At 39.9% G+C, this 17,614-nt stretch overlaps 1 protein-coding gene across 9 annotated transcripts in view; it reads left to right on the top strand.

Moving 5' to 3' along the window:
- sox6 (SRY-box transcription factor 6) overlaps positions 1–15,373 on the top strand; it is a 128,863-nt gene extending 113,490 nt beyond the window's left edge. For all 9 annotated transcript variants that reach the window (XM_084934846.1, XM_084934804.1, XM_084934836.1 and 6 more), the window contains 4 exons: positions 1,556–1,661; positions 8,082–8,255; positions 9,152–9,368; positions 10,114–15,373. In XM_084934846.1, coding sequence (XP_084790972.1) covers positions 1,556–1,661; positions 8,082–8,255; positions 9,152–9,368; positions 10,114–10,420 — 804 coding nt within the window. In that variant the 3' untranslated portion in view covers positions 10,421–15,373. The remainder of the gene's footprint in view (positions 1–1,555; positions 1,662–8,081; positions 8,256–9,151; positions 9,369–10,113) is intronic.
- The last annotated feature ends 2,241 nt before the right edge of the window (positions 15,374–17,614 follow it).

The following is a 17,614-nucleotide window of genomic DNA, read 5'->3' as shown; positions in this document are numbered from 1 at the left end:
CATAAATAATGACTGCTCCTTCAAGTATGATGGTAAATTGCAGTGCTCTTTCTGTCTCTTGCGTGGTCCTTTCTTTTGAGGAATAGTTCTTGAATAAATAAAAGCATGAGGAAAATCAAAATACTGTGAAAGGCCTCAAATGGACTTGAACTATCTTCATTCTTCATCTTGTCAGAATTTTTAACCCCCAACAAAAAAATGCACAAAAGGAGAATTTTTTTAAAAGAAAAAGAAAACATTTTAAAGAGATTTCTTTTTTTTTTTTTTTTTTTTTTGTTGCCTCTGTCACTATAATACATTTTGACTTTTTTCACCAGCATGATTTCATTTATCATAATAAAAACAAATAAGTTCGAATAAGTCAGCTGGCTGGCTACAGGTATAAACTAAATGTTTGCGGGCACAGTTGTTAGAGTTGTTTTTATCACCTGGGGAAAAAGAACTTCCCTGTGGGGAGAAAACGTGAAAAAACCCAACAAAAACAAAACAGTGGAATGCCTCACAGAGGAGGGGCTCAAAGATTAATGTGTTTGTTGGTGTCGTTGCATGAGGCAGGGGAGCTGTTAGTATTGTGTGGGGACTCTACCTGAGTGTCTGCTCAGACTGCATGTGATAGGCCTGTTTAGAAAGAAAAGAGGCAGAGGTCAGCGCAGACAGTGCATCTTTGGCAGAGATTGAACGTGCACCCTGGGAGTAAAACAAATGCTTTTTTCTGAATGGTGGCAACATGCCTGCTTTTAGTGTCATCCAGGCAAACCTGGGAGGGGGGGAGATTATTTGTATCATGCAGAGTCAAAGTGTCCATCTCCTAGTTGAGTCTTTAGAGAGGAAGACAGCCCTTTGCTAATGCCCTGTGTATTCACTGAGGAAGTAGGTCATTCAACAATGGAACCAGCAGCAGTCGGCACTCTCCCCTTGCATAATACATTAAGTGTAATGTGCAGCAACTATTCAGAGACCCCCCGAAAGCTGTTATTTTATTCTGTAAATGCACATGGACATGACATTTAATATTGTCACGGAGCGCTGAATGACAGGGTTTCATTGTGCGACAAGTACAACATGATGCCAAGTTTAATCTGAGCACAAAGAAACATGACAAACGGGAAAACACGGTGTGTTCTCCAAAGCATGAACTCTGAATAAATGATGGGCGCTGAGCTCAGGGCGCTGTAGACTGGAAGGCAGGATGTAAGGAGAAGATTACAGAGGAAAATCTGAGCACTGCAAAGAGGGCCACGGCCCCATTGTGTGCTCGGGATCACAAAGTATCCTTCTGTAAATCTATTTAGAGCACCCCTGGCCCTCACTGTCTCGCTGCCTCCTGTCATCCATTATAACAGCTACAGAATAGAGAGATGAGGAAAAAGCTGCATCTAGCTCATGTCAAAAGAGCAGCTTTTCAAAACAAACTGCATTTATCAAAGACACTTTTTTTTTCTTTTCAAATTTTCAGATTTGTGATGGAGTTTGTTATTTTTTTTAGCTGTTTTGTCACTGTAAAAAGGTGTATATGTGCTGGTTTGTTTACCTGACTCTTTGTTTTTCTCTGTAGGAAAGAGCACACTTTGACAGCATTGGGCACCACCTTGGCAAGCTGGGTGAGGAGGGAAAGCTTGGCCACAGAGTTATTGACCTCACCAGGCCAGAAGATCTAGATGGTAAGGCCATTATTGGGTCTCTTGTTTAGTTTTGTTTTATTTCATTGTTTTTCTGCCTTTTCCCTTTAATTATTATTACATGCTGTTAAATCCAGTCCTTACATCGGCATAATTTGTAACATTTTACTTAACTTTCTAAACTATCTGGGGGGAAAATATTAAGAGCAATGGGTGGATTGTCTACACACTCAAAACTGAGTCTACCTTTTAAAAGAAATGGGATTTTTGATGTGTAATAAAGGCCTACTGCTCAGTACTGCATGCAGAGCGGTTGGGACAGTTGTATGCAAGAGAGAAGTGGTGAATGCCGTTTGAAATGAGCCGTCGCTCTGAGGTTTTCACAGGTAGGTGAGCGAAGAACAAGGGTGCCTGAGGACAAAGCTGGCTTTTTTCCAAGCTTGACTCCTGTTGCTGTTGTTGCTTGTCTGAGGTCCTGAGCGCATGTGTGTAAATTCTGATTACACCAGTGTGACAAATCGTCATCTGCTTTTGTGGAGCTGGCTCCTACACAGGAGCAAGGAGTTCCTCAGTGCAACTAATATTTGTCTGACATAAATATTTGTGGCAGTTTCCATGGGACTTCAGAGCCAGAGCAGAAAATAAAATGGTTCTGACTCATCTTTGATGCCTCAGAAAGTCTCGGGGCAGAAGGATAGATATTTCTCAGGACAATGTAACACATCAGCGTTTTCCAATGAAGTTTTAGGCACGTTTCAGTTCAGTTTTAGAACTAAATGGTCTTGCTCAGTTGGTTCACATAGACTTTTTTTTTTTTTTTTTTTTTTTAAAGAAATCTTGCTATAAAAATATTTGTTTACCAACTTCAAAGCACATTTAGTTTCACATCACACCCAATTCTGAAGATGAGAATTAGAGGTGCATTTAGTGGATTCATTTACATGTTTCCCATGTAAGCCACAGCAGAAGATCCCATCCCACCCGTCTGACTCCTTGGACAGATGTGTTTTGAGTGCTCATTCTCCCAGTGGGAACCCTCCCTCTGTGGCTACTGTGGAGTCAGGACTGAAACAGAGTGCGCACCAGGGAAGTTCTGTCCTTTTAAGTCCTGTTTAGAGCCAAGGGAAAGGCTAGCACCAGACACCGCACATCAGTTTTCCCAGTGGGTTATGGATTAGGAGCAAGCAAAGGTTAGAGGAGAGAAGAGGTCCTCTTCCCAAGGTGGGGGGTGGCTGGGAGACAGGGCAATGGACATAACTCAAAACACAGTTAGCATTTCTTCTATTACACCACATACATACATATGTATATATCGGTCTGTGTCTTTAGGCTTTACCAACAGGAAGGCACGGAGATGAATGATGTGAAGCAGGATTTTGAGATGTGAACCACAAAGTATTTACTCTTCTGAGAACATGCTTACATCTGAAATCTTGTGAGGATTTTCTCTTCCTTGAACCAAAGAAAGCTCGGCTCCCCGGCATACCATAAAATGAAGAAATATACAGTGCACGAGAATATTTATATTCTGTTTAATAGCATAAATATGAAAGCATAGAAAACATTAGCCTTCTAGATTATGTAAGGTCAAAGGTCAACCAGGTGCCAAGCATTTTTTTTTCAATGTGAATAAGATCTGCTGAATTGAAACTTCTTCTAAAAAATTACCATAAAAAAAACACAAATGTTTCCATGACAAAAAGGCAGTTTTATCCAAAAAATGTAGCATCAGTAACTAGTTTTGGAACAACCTATAAAAATAGGAGGCAAATGAATTTGGAAACATTTTAGCCCCCTCCCCCGAGTAGATCAGAACACACTGCACATACTTTTGGTGTTTCCTGAAAGGGAAAATTACTGGGTGCACCACCTCACCCATACATAGGGTGTGAAAGCCCGTTGGTGTGTAGCAGCTTTCCATCCAGAACAGAGTAACCGCATTGAGCAGGCACAGTGACTTCTGTTATCGCGGCAGTTCACAGAAAGCTTTAGGTTCTTTAAGCTAATATTTGCAAAGCAGGCAGAAACCCAACTCCGAACAACCAAAAGTGTGTGTGTGTGTGTGTGGGGGGGGGGGGAAGGGTTAAGAAATAGGAATAGATAGGATTTTCATCATTTAACAAAGTCACAAGCCACACACATGATCCCTTGGCAAATTCATTAGGTCTTTACCAAATACCACAAAAGCCTGAGCCCCGAGGCCCTTCGTTCATTCACATATGGCAGTATGGAGCTGCCATATAGCTGAGGTTGTGTGTTTGTCTAAAACGCCCCCATCACTCAGGGTCTACAAAGAACAAAGGAGTTGTTGAGAGATGTGTGGAGGCAGGAAACAGAATTAATCTAAAAGCCCAATGAGATAATATCAAGCAAAGACTGAAGAACAAAAGAGAAGCTTCAGCTGAGAAGTGTCCTCGTGGAATAGGATAAGAAAAACAGTAGTCTTGCACTTTTGCTACAGATCACTGACAATGAGTTTCTTTACATCGGTAGCTCAGAGCTGTTGTGAAGTGTTATATGGGCTGATTGTTTGAAGATGTTTGTTTTTCTTCTGCTGTGAGTCTGTGGGAATCAAGCTCTGGCTTTTATTGCCGGGGAGTTTTTCTGGAAGAAAGCTTAGATGAGAAGCCTTTGACATAATAACGTGTCAAGTCACAAAAACAGTAGGTGCACAGGTCAAAACAATCAATAAGAAAGTTCTGTTTTGAAGCTGGCAAATTGAAATTTAGAGCAAACGGACAAACGTGTGTGTTTCTCTGTGAGTGTCAGAGGCCGAGAAGTTGTGTAAGATTAAACTAAATGCATAAGACAGCTGGCTCTGCAGGCAAAAGTAAAAGCTGCGGCATGTTGAAACAAGCTGCCTGTTTGTTCCCAAGTTCCCACGTGTATGCATGCATTCACACAGTATCACACACACAGAGGGTATGGAAACCCAAACGATCCCAACTGGGTACTAAAAATAAGACAATTGAGATGTTTTAATGTGGTTTACATCACTTGTGATTTTCACCGGTTTAATTAGCATGCCACGAACTCAGACTGGACCAGAGCCACTGAGCGCCGCATCCTGTCCGTCCACACACATTAATCTCGCCTGATCCTGCTCTGAGGGAGAGGCTCTATTGTCAGTAGTAAATGCCTTCACTCAGAGGTGTTAGATTTGATCCCAACAGGGAGGGCTTGGCAGGTTTGCGTGATTGTTGCCTGCTCACTGAGGCTCATCCTTTTTGAGCGGATTCCTGGGTGACATTATGTGTCTGCCCATAGAACAAAGATGAGTAAGGAGGAGGAGAGGGGGCAGCTGGGGCAGCGCTACCCTCTGGCTTGCTATATGGTCGAGTCTGAGCCTGCAGCTCACAGGTGTGACAGGCTGTGGGGCCTCACTACATTCTCTCTCCATTTCGCCCCCTTTCTTTTTTTGTTTCCTTCTTCCTCGTTATTCACTTTCCCTTTTCGTTCTTTATTCCACCATGTGCACACATACACAGACACACACACACACAATCATTCTTTCACACTGTAATTCATGCTGCTCATCTGCAGTGTTTCCAGGAGAGACAAATTAAAAGGGGATTCTCATATCGCTCTGTCACACTTGAGCTGCGGGCCTCATGAATCACAATAAATTCTATTAAGCAGCACTCCCTCTGTTTCGCTCCCTCCCCAGCTACCACCCAGGGGGCCTGGCCCTGTCACCACTAAACATCTGTGTTTATTTACACAATCACACACCTAACTAACTGATTCCTAAATGTCCTGCCCCTCCTGGAAAACAATAGTTATTGACCATTTGCAAAATGTCAGAGCAGCGTTGTGATTTTCTGCAAAAATATGGAAACAACCTGGCAGTAAATTGCATGTTATAGTTGCAAGCAATTTGCTGTGTGAATATACAGGATGTCCCCGATTAAGTCATATATATTACAGGGGTTGAATAAGGAAGCAGTTCTGTACTTCAAGGTGCTTTCAGACAGATCACAGACCTCGCTGCTATTTCAGGTTAAAGGTCTTTCGCAAAGTTAGGCTGTTCGTTTCTCCGAGGCAGCTTTCATCACTTTCAGTATTTTACATATCCAAGCCACATAGCGTGTGCCTCGGAACAACTTACGAGGTGCATCACTCCTGTTGTTCAAGTCTGCAGTTTTCTGCAGCATCTGACAGAGCAGAAAGCGATGCTTTTCTTCGTGCAGTCATGTGCAGCAAAAGACCATGCCTCATCTGGATTCCCTCCAATGAACCTAGTCACGTGGCTGGTTTCCTGGCTAACTATGGATGTGGCACTAGGTGATGGCAGGCAGTTGTTTTGTCCCCCCCCCCCCTTCCCGCTACATAAGAAGATCACCTCTGCCCATATACATGCGCACCAGTATATAAATTGCTGAATCAGTGTCAGTGATAGAGTAATGGCACGGCAGGCATCGTAAATTACGGCAAGCGATCCCAGGGCGCAGACACTGGCTGTCGTGTCTGAGTGAGCGCTGCGCTCCTGAGCTAATGAATACCTTCATCTGGCCCCGGCAGTCAGCAGATTGCCCCGCGTTGATGGATACTGTCAGCCCTCCGCCACACCACATTTCATTGCACAATAAACATGGTTGTCAAAACCAAACAAAGTGAAATCAATTCATTCTGTACAGTGAGTGCATGCTAAATGAAATTAACGTACTGTGGGGTTCGCTGGCAGCAAAGGTAGTGTATTATTTTTGAATTCATGATGGCTTTCGGGCCAACAGCATATGAGGGAGCTCAGCAAACAGAGTAAAACGCGGTGCTTGCAGAGGTAGAGAAAGTATTTCGAAAAGTAACAAAAATCTCTAATTTGGTGCATATTTTACGAGACTGTGAAATTAAAAGAACACAGGCGTCTAGATAGCAATGATGAGGAAATGCATTTATATATGGTTAAAAGGACATTTTGGCAACTGAAAATGAATCTAAAGTTATAGATAACTATGCATTTATTACCTTTCTCTGCATATGTAATGTTTAGTCTGTCTATTTAAGACAAATAGAGAGACCAGCAAACACCTGCAATTATATGAGTTTGACTCATAAGTAAATACACCTTTTTATTGGCTTTCCAGGTAAAGGAAGGGATCATAAATGTGGCTCTTTGGCTGTTAAACATGAGCTGCTGAAAAGTCAATTCATCTGCTTTTGCACTGTGAGAAACAGGCTTTTCTACTAGGTAGGTTAGACCTCAAGAATTCTTACCCTGTAAACAAAAACAAAGTTCCAGCACACCTTCATCTCTATTGTACTGCAAGTATGTTGCCTTTTTAAAAAGACTTGTCTCATATAATAATTCTGAAAACAGGACATGTTGTTTTGAAGCGAAGACACTTTAACTCTTGAGGCTGAAAATGCTGCAGTAATACCTTCAGTGATTAGAGCAGGGCGAGGCTTCTGTGGATTTGGAATTAATGTCTCTACACAGCCCTCCATTACTCATTAAGAGTTTGATTTTGTTTATCAACTGAAATAATAATAGAAATCAGACCCCAGGTAACGTGTGCCAAGGCTGCTAGTGGAATGGTCTAATGAGAAGGCTTCACATGTGGATGATGAAATATGCATGAGTCATCCCAAGCTTTCTTTTCCAGATTTGAGATCATTAAAGATGTATCGTAGCATATGGAAGGCTTTTTTTGTCTTATTTTTCAAGCCTTGTTTATCAACATATTTTTGTTTGTTTAAATATTCATACTGCTTTTATTTAATTCTTTCACATCTTACATATAAAAGGAAGCAAATGCGCATGCAAACAGAAATCATTATCAGTCTGATGTACAGTTTAATACTGAGAGAAACTCTCTTATGCTGATTGTGAATGCCCTGATTGAGAAACAGCACTTTGCAGAATCGGCACACTCTCTCCCAGCTAATGTGTGCTTGGTTTGTTTGTTTGTGTGCGTGCTTGAAGGAAAGAGGAAGAAAGTGAGAAACAAGGGGAGAAAGAAGTGTAAACCGAAGGGGTTTTTTGTGCATATATATGTAAAATGGAGTTTGGCTTTTATAAAGATTTGCAAGAGTTTGTGTTTCCTCGCTTTTTTTTTTAAGTCAGGCTCAAATCTTATATTTATGTTGGCTGTGAGTCTGAAATATATGTGCACAAGTAGAAAAGCTGGACTTGTGGACAGAGAACTGAATTATTCTTGAAGTCAAAGGGCTTCTCCTTGTTCTCTCTGTACTGTTTTTGGATAGACCCGATTTAAAGAGATCAGGTCCACCTTAAACGCCATATTCAACCCTGTAGACTCTGTTGAACAGAGTGTTTGCATCTCTGCACTCATTTGAAATAATTGTCATGATGGAGATAGCAGATGAAGGAGAGTTTAAACATGGCTTGTCACTTTGTCTCGCCACGCTCTCTCTTCTTGTTCCTGCCCTTGTTTTTTCCGGGGTCCAAGGAAGTCAATGGCTCTGCAGATAAACCCCAACCCTATTATTGTTGGCCAACAGGAGGCGCTGGACCCACCGAGGCGCGAGTCTTCAGGGAATCTCGGGGAAGAAACAACAACGAGCCCCACATTAAAAGGCCAATGAATGCATTCATGGTGTGGGCCAAGGATGAGCGGCGCAAGATCCTCCAGGCTTTCCCCGACATGCACAATTCCAACATAAGCAAGATTCTGGGTAAGACTCTTTAAAAAACATACAGCTGTGAGCACTTGACTTCTTTGCTTTATACAAAACTGATAATGATGCACCATTTATAGTTTAGTTTTGGTTTAGTTTTATAGTTTTGCTAGAACCACAGCTTGTTTCATAGCTTTTGACATGCTCAAGAGCACTGTAGTCAATCTGAGTTTTTCAATTACTAATGGTGTTTCTCCAACACTGACTTAGCAGGCTTTTTTTCAGTTTTGCTCATTCTCATGGGTTTATTGCACTCGGAAAAGCATATATCTTAGAAAGTGTCTGGCGTCTAAAAAAGAGAGTATGCACGTTATCTCGTAGACCACTGTGCATCAGTTCGCCTCAGCATACAGATGGATTTATAGCCCATCACTAGCATAAGTGTTTGTCATGAAAAATGACAGAGACTAAATGGGTCTTGTCCCCTCAACACTGGAGTCCATACATCAGAGCTGTTAAAAGTGCTGTCATCCATGCCAGTGTAGGGCACTTCACCGAGCTGCAGTATTTACTACTCCAGCTTGTTGTTCCTTACTGTTTGACAGTAAGGAAAAAGCCTGCCTCTGGTTTCAGATAATGTGCACATGCAGAGCTATCAAGAGATTGTTGTGCAGCAGACAGTAAATCTATGCATGCGATTTTTCTAGAAAACGTCCACCCTTATTAGGGGTAACTCTGTATTAAATTAAATCTTGATGCAATGTAGTAAAAAGTAAAGGAGTATGAATTTCACATTGCATTATTGGTTATTTTATATAAGTGCAAGGTCACCACCTCTCTGCTTATTTTGTTCAATTAGTGGTTATGTTTAAGAGCAATGGATTCCTGCAGTTTCCTACTATCACAAACAGTTTTTCTGGTTACTGAAAATCTGAATGTACTGTGCTGTGTAGGTTCCCGGTGGAAGTCCATGTCTAACCAGGACAAACAGCCCTACTATGAAGAGCAGGCTCGTCTAAGTAAGCTTCATCTAGAGAAGTACCCAAACTACAAGTACAAACCACGGCCTAAGAGGACCTGCATTATTGACGGAAAAAAACTCCGCATCGGAGAGTACAAACAGATGATGCGTTCACGGCGACAAGAGATGAGGCAGTTCTTTACTGTGGGGTAAGTACACAGTTGTGATTAGCCCAGCCTTGCCATATGTAATACACAAGAAAATGCAGAAAACATATGCATGCAATGCAAAGCAGTGTTTGCAAAAGTGAACGCTGAGTTAACCACTGTTGCTAACTCAGCAGCTTAATTCAGAGGGTTACTAATAATTTAAGACAATCGTAATCTCCTGATGGAGCACCAAATACAGACATTATTACATATATAAGCTCTACGTGTATATTTACGTAAGCGTGGACAGCAGCAGTCTAAGGCTTAACACTTTAATTTACTGTTTGTGGTTATCAGGAGAGTCCTTCTCCAGGTGTTCCCATGTCAGTCATAAGATTCAGTGGCTGGAGTATCAATTATCCAGCGCAAAAGCAGCAAAGAGCAGCAGGAGCAACGTATTGGTTTTATGTCACCAATAAACTGGGTAGTGTTTCTGAGGGCTCAAAACGGGAGTTGTCAGGAGTACCTCTCTTTTTCCAAATCATTTTCACAGAGCTGCTGGCTTACAGCAGACTGCTGTGGGAAACCCGTAATCCAGCCATCTCAGTTTAAGTGCTGTAAAAAAAAAAAAATCACGTACTTTAGAGACATGTAGCCACCAACCTAAGCAGCAATCGCACTATGAGCAGCACTGAGCGCTTTTTCCGTGTGCTCTTTTTCCGATTATGCTGATCAATTTTTAATCAAGTGCGTCGTGAAAACTGATTGCATTTAATATAAATGTATGTGTTTCTTATACATATAGGCAGCCACCGCAGATTCCCATCACCACAAGCGCCAGCATGGTCTACCCTGGGGCCATCACCATGGCGACCACCACACCCTCACCTCAGATGACATCGGAGTGCTCAAGTGCCTCAGCGAGTCCTGAGCCATCCATTCCCGTCATTCAGAGCACCTACAACATGAAGCTAGAGCCCACTGGCATGGTGAACAACAGCGAGCCGGTCAATGGCGAGGATGAAATGGACATGTACGAAGATTTTGAGGACGAGCCCAAATCAGACTATAGCAGTGAAAATGACACACAAGAGCCAGTCAGTGCCAACTGAGACCTTTTAACCGAAGAGGCCAGTGCAGAAACAGTACTCATACAGGAGGATGCCCAGAGGGCTGGTCTGATCTGAGGGAGGGAAAGAACAAAAGAAAACAAAAACTACACCACAAAAGGTTTGAACATGTTTTAAAAAAAAAAAAGATGTATCATATCAAAGCCAGCATGCAGCTGTGGCTTCATCTGAATCAAAAGCTATTTGGTCTTAAGTGTTTCTTTAAGTGTGTGAAGCAGTTTGGTTGTGGTAATTTATATATATATATATATATATATATACATATATATATATTTTTTATCTCATTGTTTATTTTTTGTTAAGATCATGGACATATAGACAATTAGGTTATTGCCTAAAACAAAAGACAACTTGAAATTACAACCTTTGATATGAACCTAGGTAATTCTTACTGTCATTTACCTTCTTTTCCTCTTCAATTAGATGATTTTGCTACATTACCTAACTGTTCAAGATGGGAATAATATTCTCACTCAGGTATAGCGTGCCAGCCAACAGCTTGTGAATGTTTTTAATCAAGAGATAAATATGAACAAAATATCTCAAAATGATAAGGAGTGATTCCAACGTAGTACAGAGGCTAATTACACATTATTATTACTATCAGTAATATTATTATTATTGTGTTTTTCTTTTTGTTATTACAAAACAACCTAATTTAGTGCGCAAGTGCCAAACATTTCAAGTTGTTTCAAGTCTTTGAGTCTTAGACAATCTCTTCATCTCTTAATGCAGCTTCATCATCCAGTCCTTCTTTAATTTACCCAAACAGAATAAACAAATTAAACTCAGGAACTTGGAAGCAGCAAGCTCTGCAGGAGGTTACAATATGTTACATCTGTGGACGGTAGCTTGTGATGCTAGCTGTTCTTTGGGGAGGCCAATGCAGTGATCATCAATGAAGCCAGCCCTTTCATTTCCTCATCCCTGTCCACACAGAGCACTGTGGCATCCTTCACTTATTTCCAGCTCTGCAGTCCACTCTGACTCACCAAGATCTTAATCAGAGTGATTGTAATCAGGCCAGAATGCTAAAGGGCCAAAGGCCTCCAATCTGTGGGATTGGAACAGTAGCGAAAGGCAGCTTTGGTGGCATTACAATCTTAAATTGATGTTGTACAATGTGTAGCTACAGTGCGCTCTGTTAAACACTTTAGCCCCATTTGGATGGCAAGTTTAAAGTCTTAGGTCTTAAAGCGTAATTTTTTTTCTGATCTTAATTCTTTTTAGACATTGTAAATCTTAAACTGACACTAAGAAGTCTTAAAGGAGAGCACGGTCATCGGGTTGATGCAATGAGTTGATTACTGAAGTAGTCTTGAAAAGAAATGACAGTTTGCAAGGACATAGAGAAAAGACTCATATACAAAGCATAAAATACACAATTTTTTTAATTAGTGCACTTATAAACCTTCTATCACCTATGAGGCTTTTGAAACATTTACAATAATCTGATCAGCTTTATACTGCTCTCATTGTTTGCACTTCAAAAAATACAGACTAAATGCAAGAATCAGAAAAGAGGCAACTCAGTCTTAATGTAAGCTTCAAACCTGACAAGTCCTGACCTTCCAGCGACGGCAGATAGATAAAGCTCATCTAGCGGTCAAGGCCTTGATGTTGAGACTCAGATCCTCTTTACAGGGCAGAAGGTCTAAGTGGCTCTCCTCCCTGCCATGCCCTGCTCTGACCCCAGCCTGTGGCAACCTCAGCACCCAGGGGGCGCCATCTGGCTCAGAGAAGGAGAAAACACCAGGGAAGGATGGGAAACAATAAAAATGGTGTGTGTGTCGCTCATTGTGCTCTCCATCAAAGTGCTGGAAATAAGGCCTCAACAGGGCTCCCACCCTGGCCCAATCACCAGGCACTGGCGAGCAGATGGAACAAGTACATCAAGCTGTGGGGGATTATTAAAATGACTGACGACTGGGTATCATCTGAAATACAGCATTATTAATGCATGAGTCCAGCTATTCCCCTCCCATGCCCTTGAACCTGTCCATTTCAGAGAGCGTGCAGAGCTTTTTTGGAGGACATGAATATCTCGTCACGAGCTTTAACTGGTCAAGACGCTCACTGCTGGTCACTGCATTTTTCTCCTAGCTCAAATTGGTACAGACGGTTCTTTAATGCTCTCTTATCTTCTGTACTCTTATTGTTATTACCCATCAGATGCTGGCTTACATCATTTAAACTTCTGGACATATTTATATTAAGTCATGTTTTCCCCTTTTTATTACCTCATAGATAATTCAGATTTTATTATTTTCCATTGCATCTTTTCTATATTGTTCTCATTTTGAGGAACACGTCATGAAGATGCTCTCCTACAAACAAACCCAAGTGGATTTCCCTCCAAGTCAACCTGTTTGGTATTTCTAAACTGTTTGCTCCTGTTTGCTGGCGGTTAGATGTATTTGTATGCGATTGTAAATATTTTCATGACTATGCCACACTACTTTAGTGGGCTGGTAGTTAAAAGGACTCTTCATGGAACTGAAACTTGACTGAGCTTAAATAGCAAAAAAAAAAAAAAAAAGGACAAAAAAAAGAACAAAAAAAGAAAGAAAATAATGACAACAAGAACTCACAAAGAGACAATGTTTCATAAGTGTTATAAGCACTGGATATAAATTGTATTTTTATCTATTCTGATTAATGTGAAGCTGTTTTGAGGAAAAACAACACGAATGAACAAAATTCCCCAGTTGGACTCACGTGGGTTTGCTCTCACAGTTACCAGATTTGAGTCTTTTTTTTTTTTTTTTTTTTTTTCTTTTTTTTGTCTGCTTGTTTTGTTTATTTATGCAAAGACACATGTGATGAATGGACACTTTGTTTAATCTTCAGGGCTGCCTAGAGGAGAGACTCAGCACAAGAAAAGTGAGCAGGAAATTCAACAGCAGGCTCAGTGAGCCATGAAAAACCAGACTTCAGTGCATTGTATATTGCACGACATATTTATTGTTTGCCACTGCTGGCTCTAAAATTTTGAGTTAAAGACATCATGGACAATCAGATGAATAAAAAAAAAAGAAAGAACAAACAATTTAATGAATTGGAGCTAAACATAGTTTTCAGTTAATTCTCCATCTCATTAAGGTTTAATTGTAAATACAACATAGGAAATATATTTTTGTTCATTAGTGAAGTATAAGTTATGTATTTGGCTGTTCTATTTTTTTGTAGTATGTGGTTTCATGTTTTTAAAACCTGACAAGTCACTGTACCTCATGTAGATGCTTATTTTTTTCCTGCTTATTAGAAGAGAGCAGCACTGGTCCTGAGACAAAAAGACGCACCTCACTCGCTTATGTTTTCATGATGCTCCCCAGACAATTTGAATAATCAACGAAAGCTAAACTTGGTAACAAGTATGGTACTTATTCAGACAACAAGCACTTAACAGAATTATTAAATCGTGTGTTTTCAATCATCATAGAACTTAAACGGTATGCTGTATAATGCTCACTTGTGCTTTGTGTTTAGAATAGCACTCATAGTATGTGGCACTTTTTTTTAATGAGTGCAAAATCTGAAAAAAAAAAAAAGTCTGCATGCATTTGGCTTGCATTGACATTAATGTAACAAACAAATGTTTTTATGAATGACTGCTTCAAACACAAATGATTTTTTTTTATTGTTTTAAATGTGGGAGCGTGCAAGTATTTATTTCAATTTATTTCAATGTGGCAAAATTCACAGATTGTGCATTCTTCTCAGTTAATTCTCTACTTGCCATCTTTTTGTATGTTGCCAATTTTTAATGAACGTGTCCATGACTATCCAGCCATCCCGAAAACGTAGCCCTTACAATTTGTTTCTTTTCTTCCAATTGCTAGACTCACAAATGGTTTCAACATTACTTACTGTAATTTGATTTTTTTTTTTTTTCCGTCTGAAATTTGTGATGTGTATATGGTGGGAATGTTCTCTGTGTTAATTTAATCAGCACAATTCACTGACATGCTGGACTGACATGGTAGCTGCTGTTCAGAAGTGTAAAATTTTTTGTTCAGGATGACATTTATAGCCGTCTTTGGTACTTTGCTTTTTAGCGTTGTTTCTCAAGCAACACTGTGTGGGGCTCTTCTATCACTGGAGCCACTGTTTTGAAATTGCTGGCAGCCTGATACAATTTTCCGCCTAGAAATCTCTTATCCCCCCCCCTCCTCTGGCAGGTACCTAGGCCCATGGAAAGTATTGTTTTGGCTGTTATTAGAGAAATGAATTAAATAGTGTCTGTTGCTGCTTTAAAAAAAAGTTTATGTCGGAATATGTAAATAGTTTATCATAATATCTTGTACAGTCCAATGTAAAGTTTTTAATTCAACTTAAAAAAAAAATGTTGCCATCACGTTTGTGTTCACATTGTTCTTTATACAGTACAAAAGGTCAATTATTTGCTAGGGATATTATTGCTAAAAAGAAAAAAAATTAAAATGTTACTTAGTTGTTTTTTTATTTTATATTTGTTTTGTTTTGCTTGGCTTCAAAGTGTACATCAGCAAGTCTTTGGTTTCCATGTGCAGTATTGACGTGAGGTAAACTTAAGGTGAATAATTTTACATTGGTGTGTGTGTGGAAAGCAATTTCTTTGGCTTTGGTAGTATTAATACACTATATCAAGTAAAAACAAACCGATGATGGACACACTGGGTGCATCTAGGCACCTTAAGAATGTGTATACTGTATATGATTAAATTGTCCCCACAGGATCAATTCAGACATATTGTAACACCATATTTCTGTAATATCTCTGTCCATTGTAACAATGCAGCAGTGGGCTCAATAACTGCCTGTTTTAGCTCATTTACCTCAAGAAGTTCCTCCTTTTCTGTAAAAGAGACAGAAATTGTGTTACAAAAAGCTCACATCACTCCATCTTTTGTACTGCTGTTGACACTTACAAATTAAAGAGACATTTTGTTTTAAGATTTGTGTAATCATTTGTTTTGTCGAGGCGTTTGTTACATTCTTTAAGTCTGCAATGTAAGAAAACCGAGGGCTGGGGAACAGTTAGCTGATGTCGTTTTACACCGTTGGCATCATTGTGCTCCACAATGACAGCAGTATATGAATCTCTTTTTTTGGGGGGTAGAATCGCTGTCTTCAACTGATAAGTCACTGTTTTGATGCTCAAGTAATCAAACTGAAGACAATTATGGACATGAAATCAAACCAGCCTTGCTGTTTTGATGATACTTCTTCATTTATAACATTTTAAGGAAGTTTTGAGAGAGAATTCAACATTTTTGGTCTCTCCCTGATGGAAACAGATGGATGGATGGATAGATGTAATCATTTTATAATAACATTGTATACAACTGCACTGGATTAAGGATGTTGCCAGAGCTGATACTTACAGTACCTTTGGATACCAAAATTCTGAAAACTCCAAAGTACTCATTTTTTTCAGTAGCATGTAGGGTTATTAAAAAATTGATACTTGGATGGAAACCTCCATCTTTACACACACTGCTGGACACAGAAAACCATGTGAACAGTAGCACAAAAAATCTTTGTGAAGCATCTTAAAGACATCCTGGTCTTTATGAAGAATTTCATGCACTCCCTATAGCCCCTGTTTTGACACTGACGTATTAAAGCATTATCATAAACATTAATCTGGCCAGTTAACGGTTAGCAATTATTAATATTACCCATCTGTTACGTTATTATTAAGGAAATGGGTAGCAGCTAATAATTACATGATAACATTAACGTAAGAGCTAGTCTGCAGCCATTATTAGTCCTGTGCCTCTGTAACAATATTAATTTAACCTGTTAATTTAACAGGATAACACAACCACTAGTGAATAAAAGTAGTTATGGTTCTCTTAAAAGTCCCAGATTAAAGCTTAGAAAGGTACAACAAGGTAGAAACATTTCAACCGAACTTACCAACTCGTTTTGATCAGCAACAAAAATATGTGAATAGAAACATGACTGAAGACGATCGGTATGCGGACCTCTTTCATGGCAAAACCATGGCATATGTGTTTTTGGACCCCATCAATCCCTTTACCAATGGTCTCTGCATTCAAGTCTATCAACCTTGTTTACCTCAGTACCAGCATTTTCTGAGCCAGGATTTGACTGACATTACAATTTTCCTTACTATTTCAACCTTAGAAGGGGGTGTGCCAAGAAGGCCAGTCTCTGTAATAGCACCCTGAGTTTGGGGGCTTTAAAGAAGAAGAAAAAGAAGACCGTATATAATCTTACTGGCATTATAAATTAAGACAATTCGAATATTCAAGAACAGAAGGCTACCGTTAGCACCTCTAATGTTAGCAACACTCCAGTTTATCAGCCTTAATTTAAATTTTTATTTGTTTGAGTAGCAAATTAAGTTGTTATAAACACATCAAAACCTCTTCTTTTGTACATCCTTGCTGGAATACTGGATGGCTTGTGCAGCCATAGCAGACACTGATACATCAGTGGGTTAAATGGACATGAAGTGCAGGTGGCTGTGGCAGACTGGCAGTTTTACTTGTTAAACCTCTTAAGACACAAATTTCAGGAGGCAAAAAGGGAAAACAGTGGTGAGCTCACCTTTATCAGCCAATCAAAAACCAAAATTATCCCTACGCAGTGACTTTTTTTTAACTAATCACAGTCAAAATCACAGCCTGTTTCTTCAGGAGAGACAGACCTTTGCTGGTGTATGTTGAAGGATAAACAGCAACACAGCTAACTGGTATCAGTTTAATAGAAAGAGAAATAAATGGTATAATGGATAACACACAACATACAGTTTGTTAGGTTCATCTCGAAAGAAGGATTTGTGCCTGGTTTGGTTTTAAGAACAATCTGTGAAAGCACACATTCAAAGGTTCCTTGACCTCATGAAAGGCATTCAGAGGGCTCGTAGCGTGAATGTGTGCGCGTGCGTGTGCCTATTGAGACAGGTGTTTGTGTGTGTGCCAGAGCCAGAGGTCATCGTGAGACTTGTAAGCCCAGGCTATGCCCATCACTCTTCACTGGATCTCTGCCATCTAATGCTCATTATCATCATAATAATCATGAGTTCTACACCCTGCTTCCTTCATCATGCACGGGGTAAAACACTGCAAATAAATTTGAAGTCAGTGTTATTACAAATCAGCATACACTTACTGTTCTAGCTCAGTGCTAGCCTATTCATCTACAGAAAAGGAAATCAGTTCA

This window comes from Perissodus microlepis, chromosome 1 (assembly GCF_051167445.1).
Source record: "Perissodus microlepis isolate ML-2025 ecotype Zambia chromosome 1, ASM5116744v1, whole genome shotgun sequence".
Classification (NCBI taxonomy): Eukaryota; Metazoa; Chordata; class Actinopteri; order Cichliformes; family Cichlidae; genus Perissodus; species Perissodus microlepis.
Note: the sequence above shows the minus strand (reverse complement) of the source record. Positions and strands in the feature narration are given on the sequence as shown.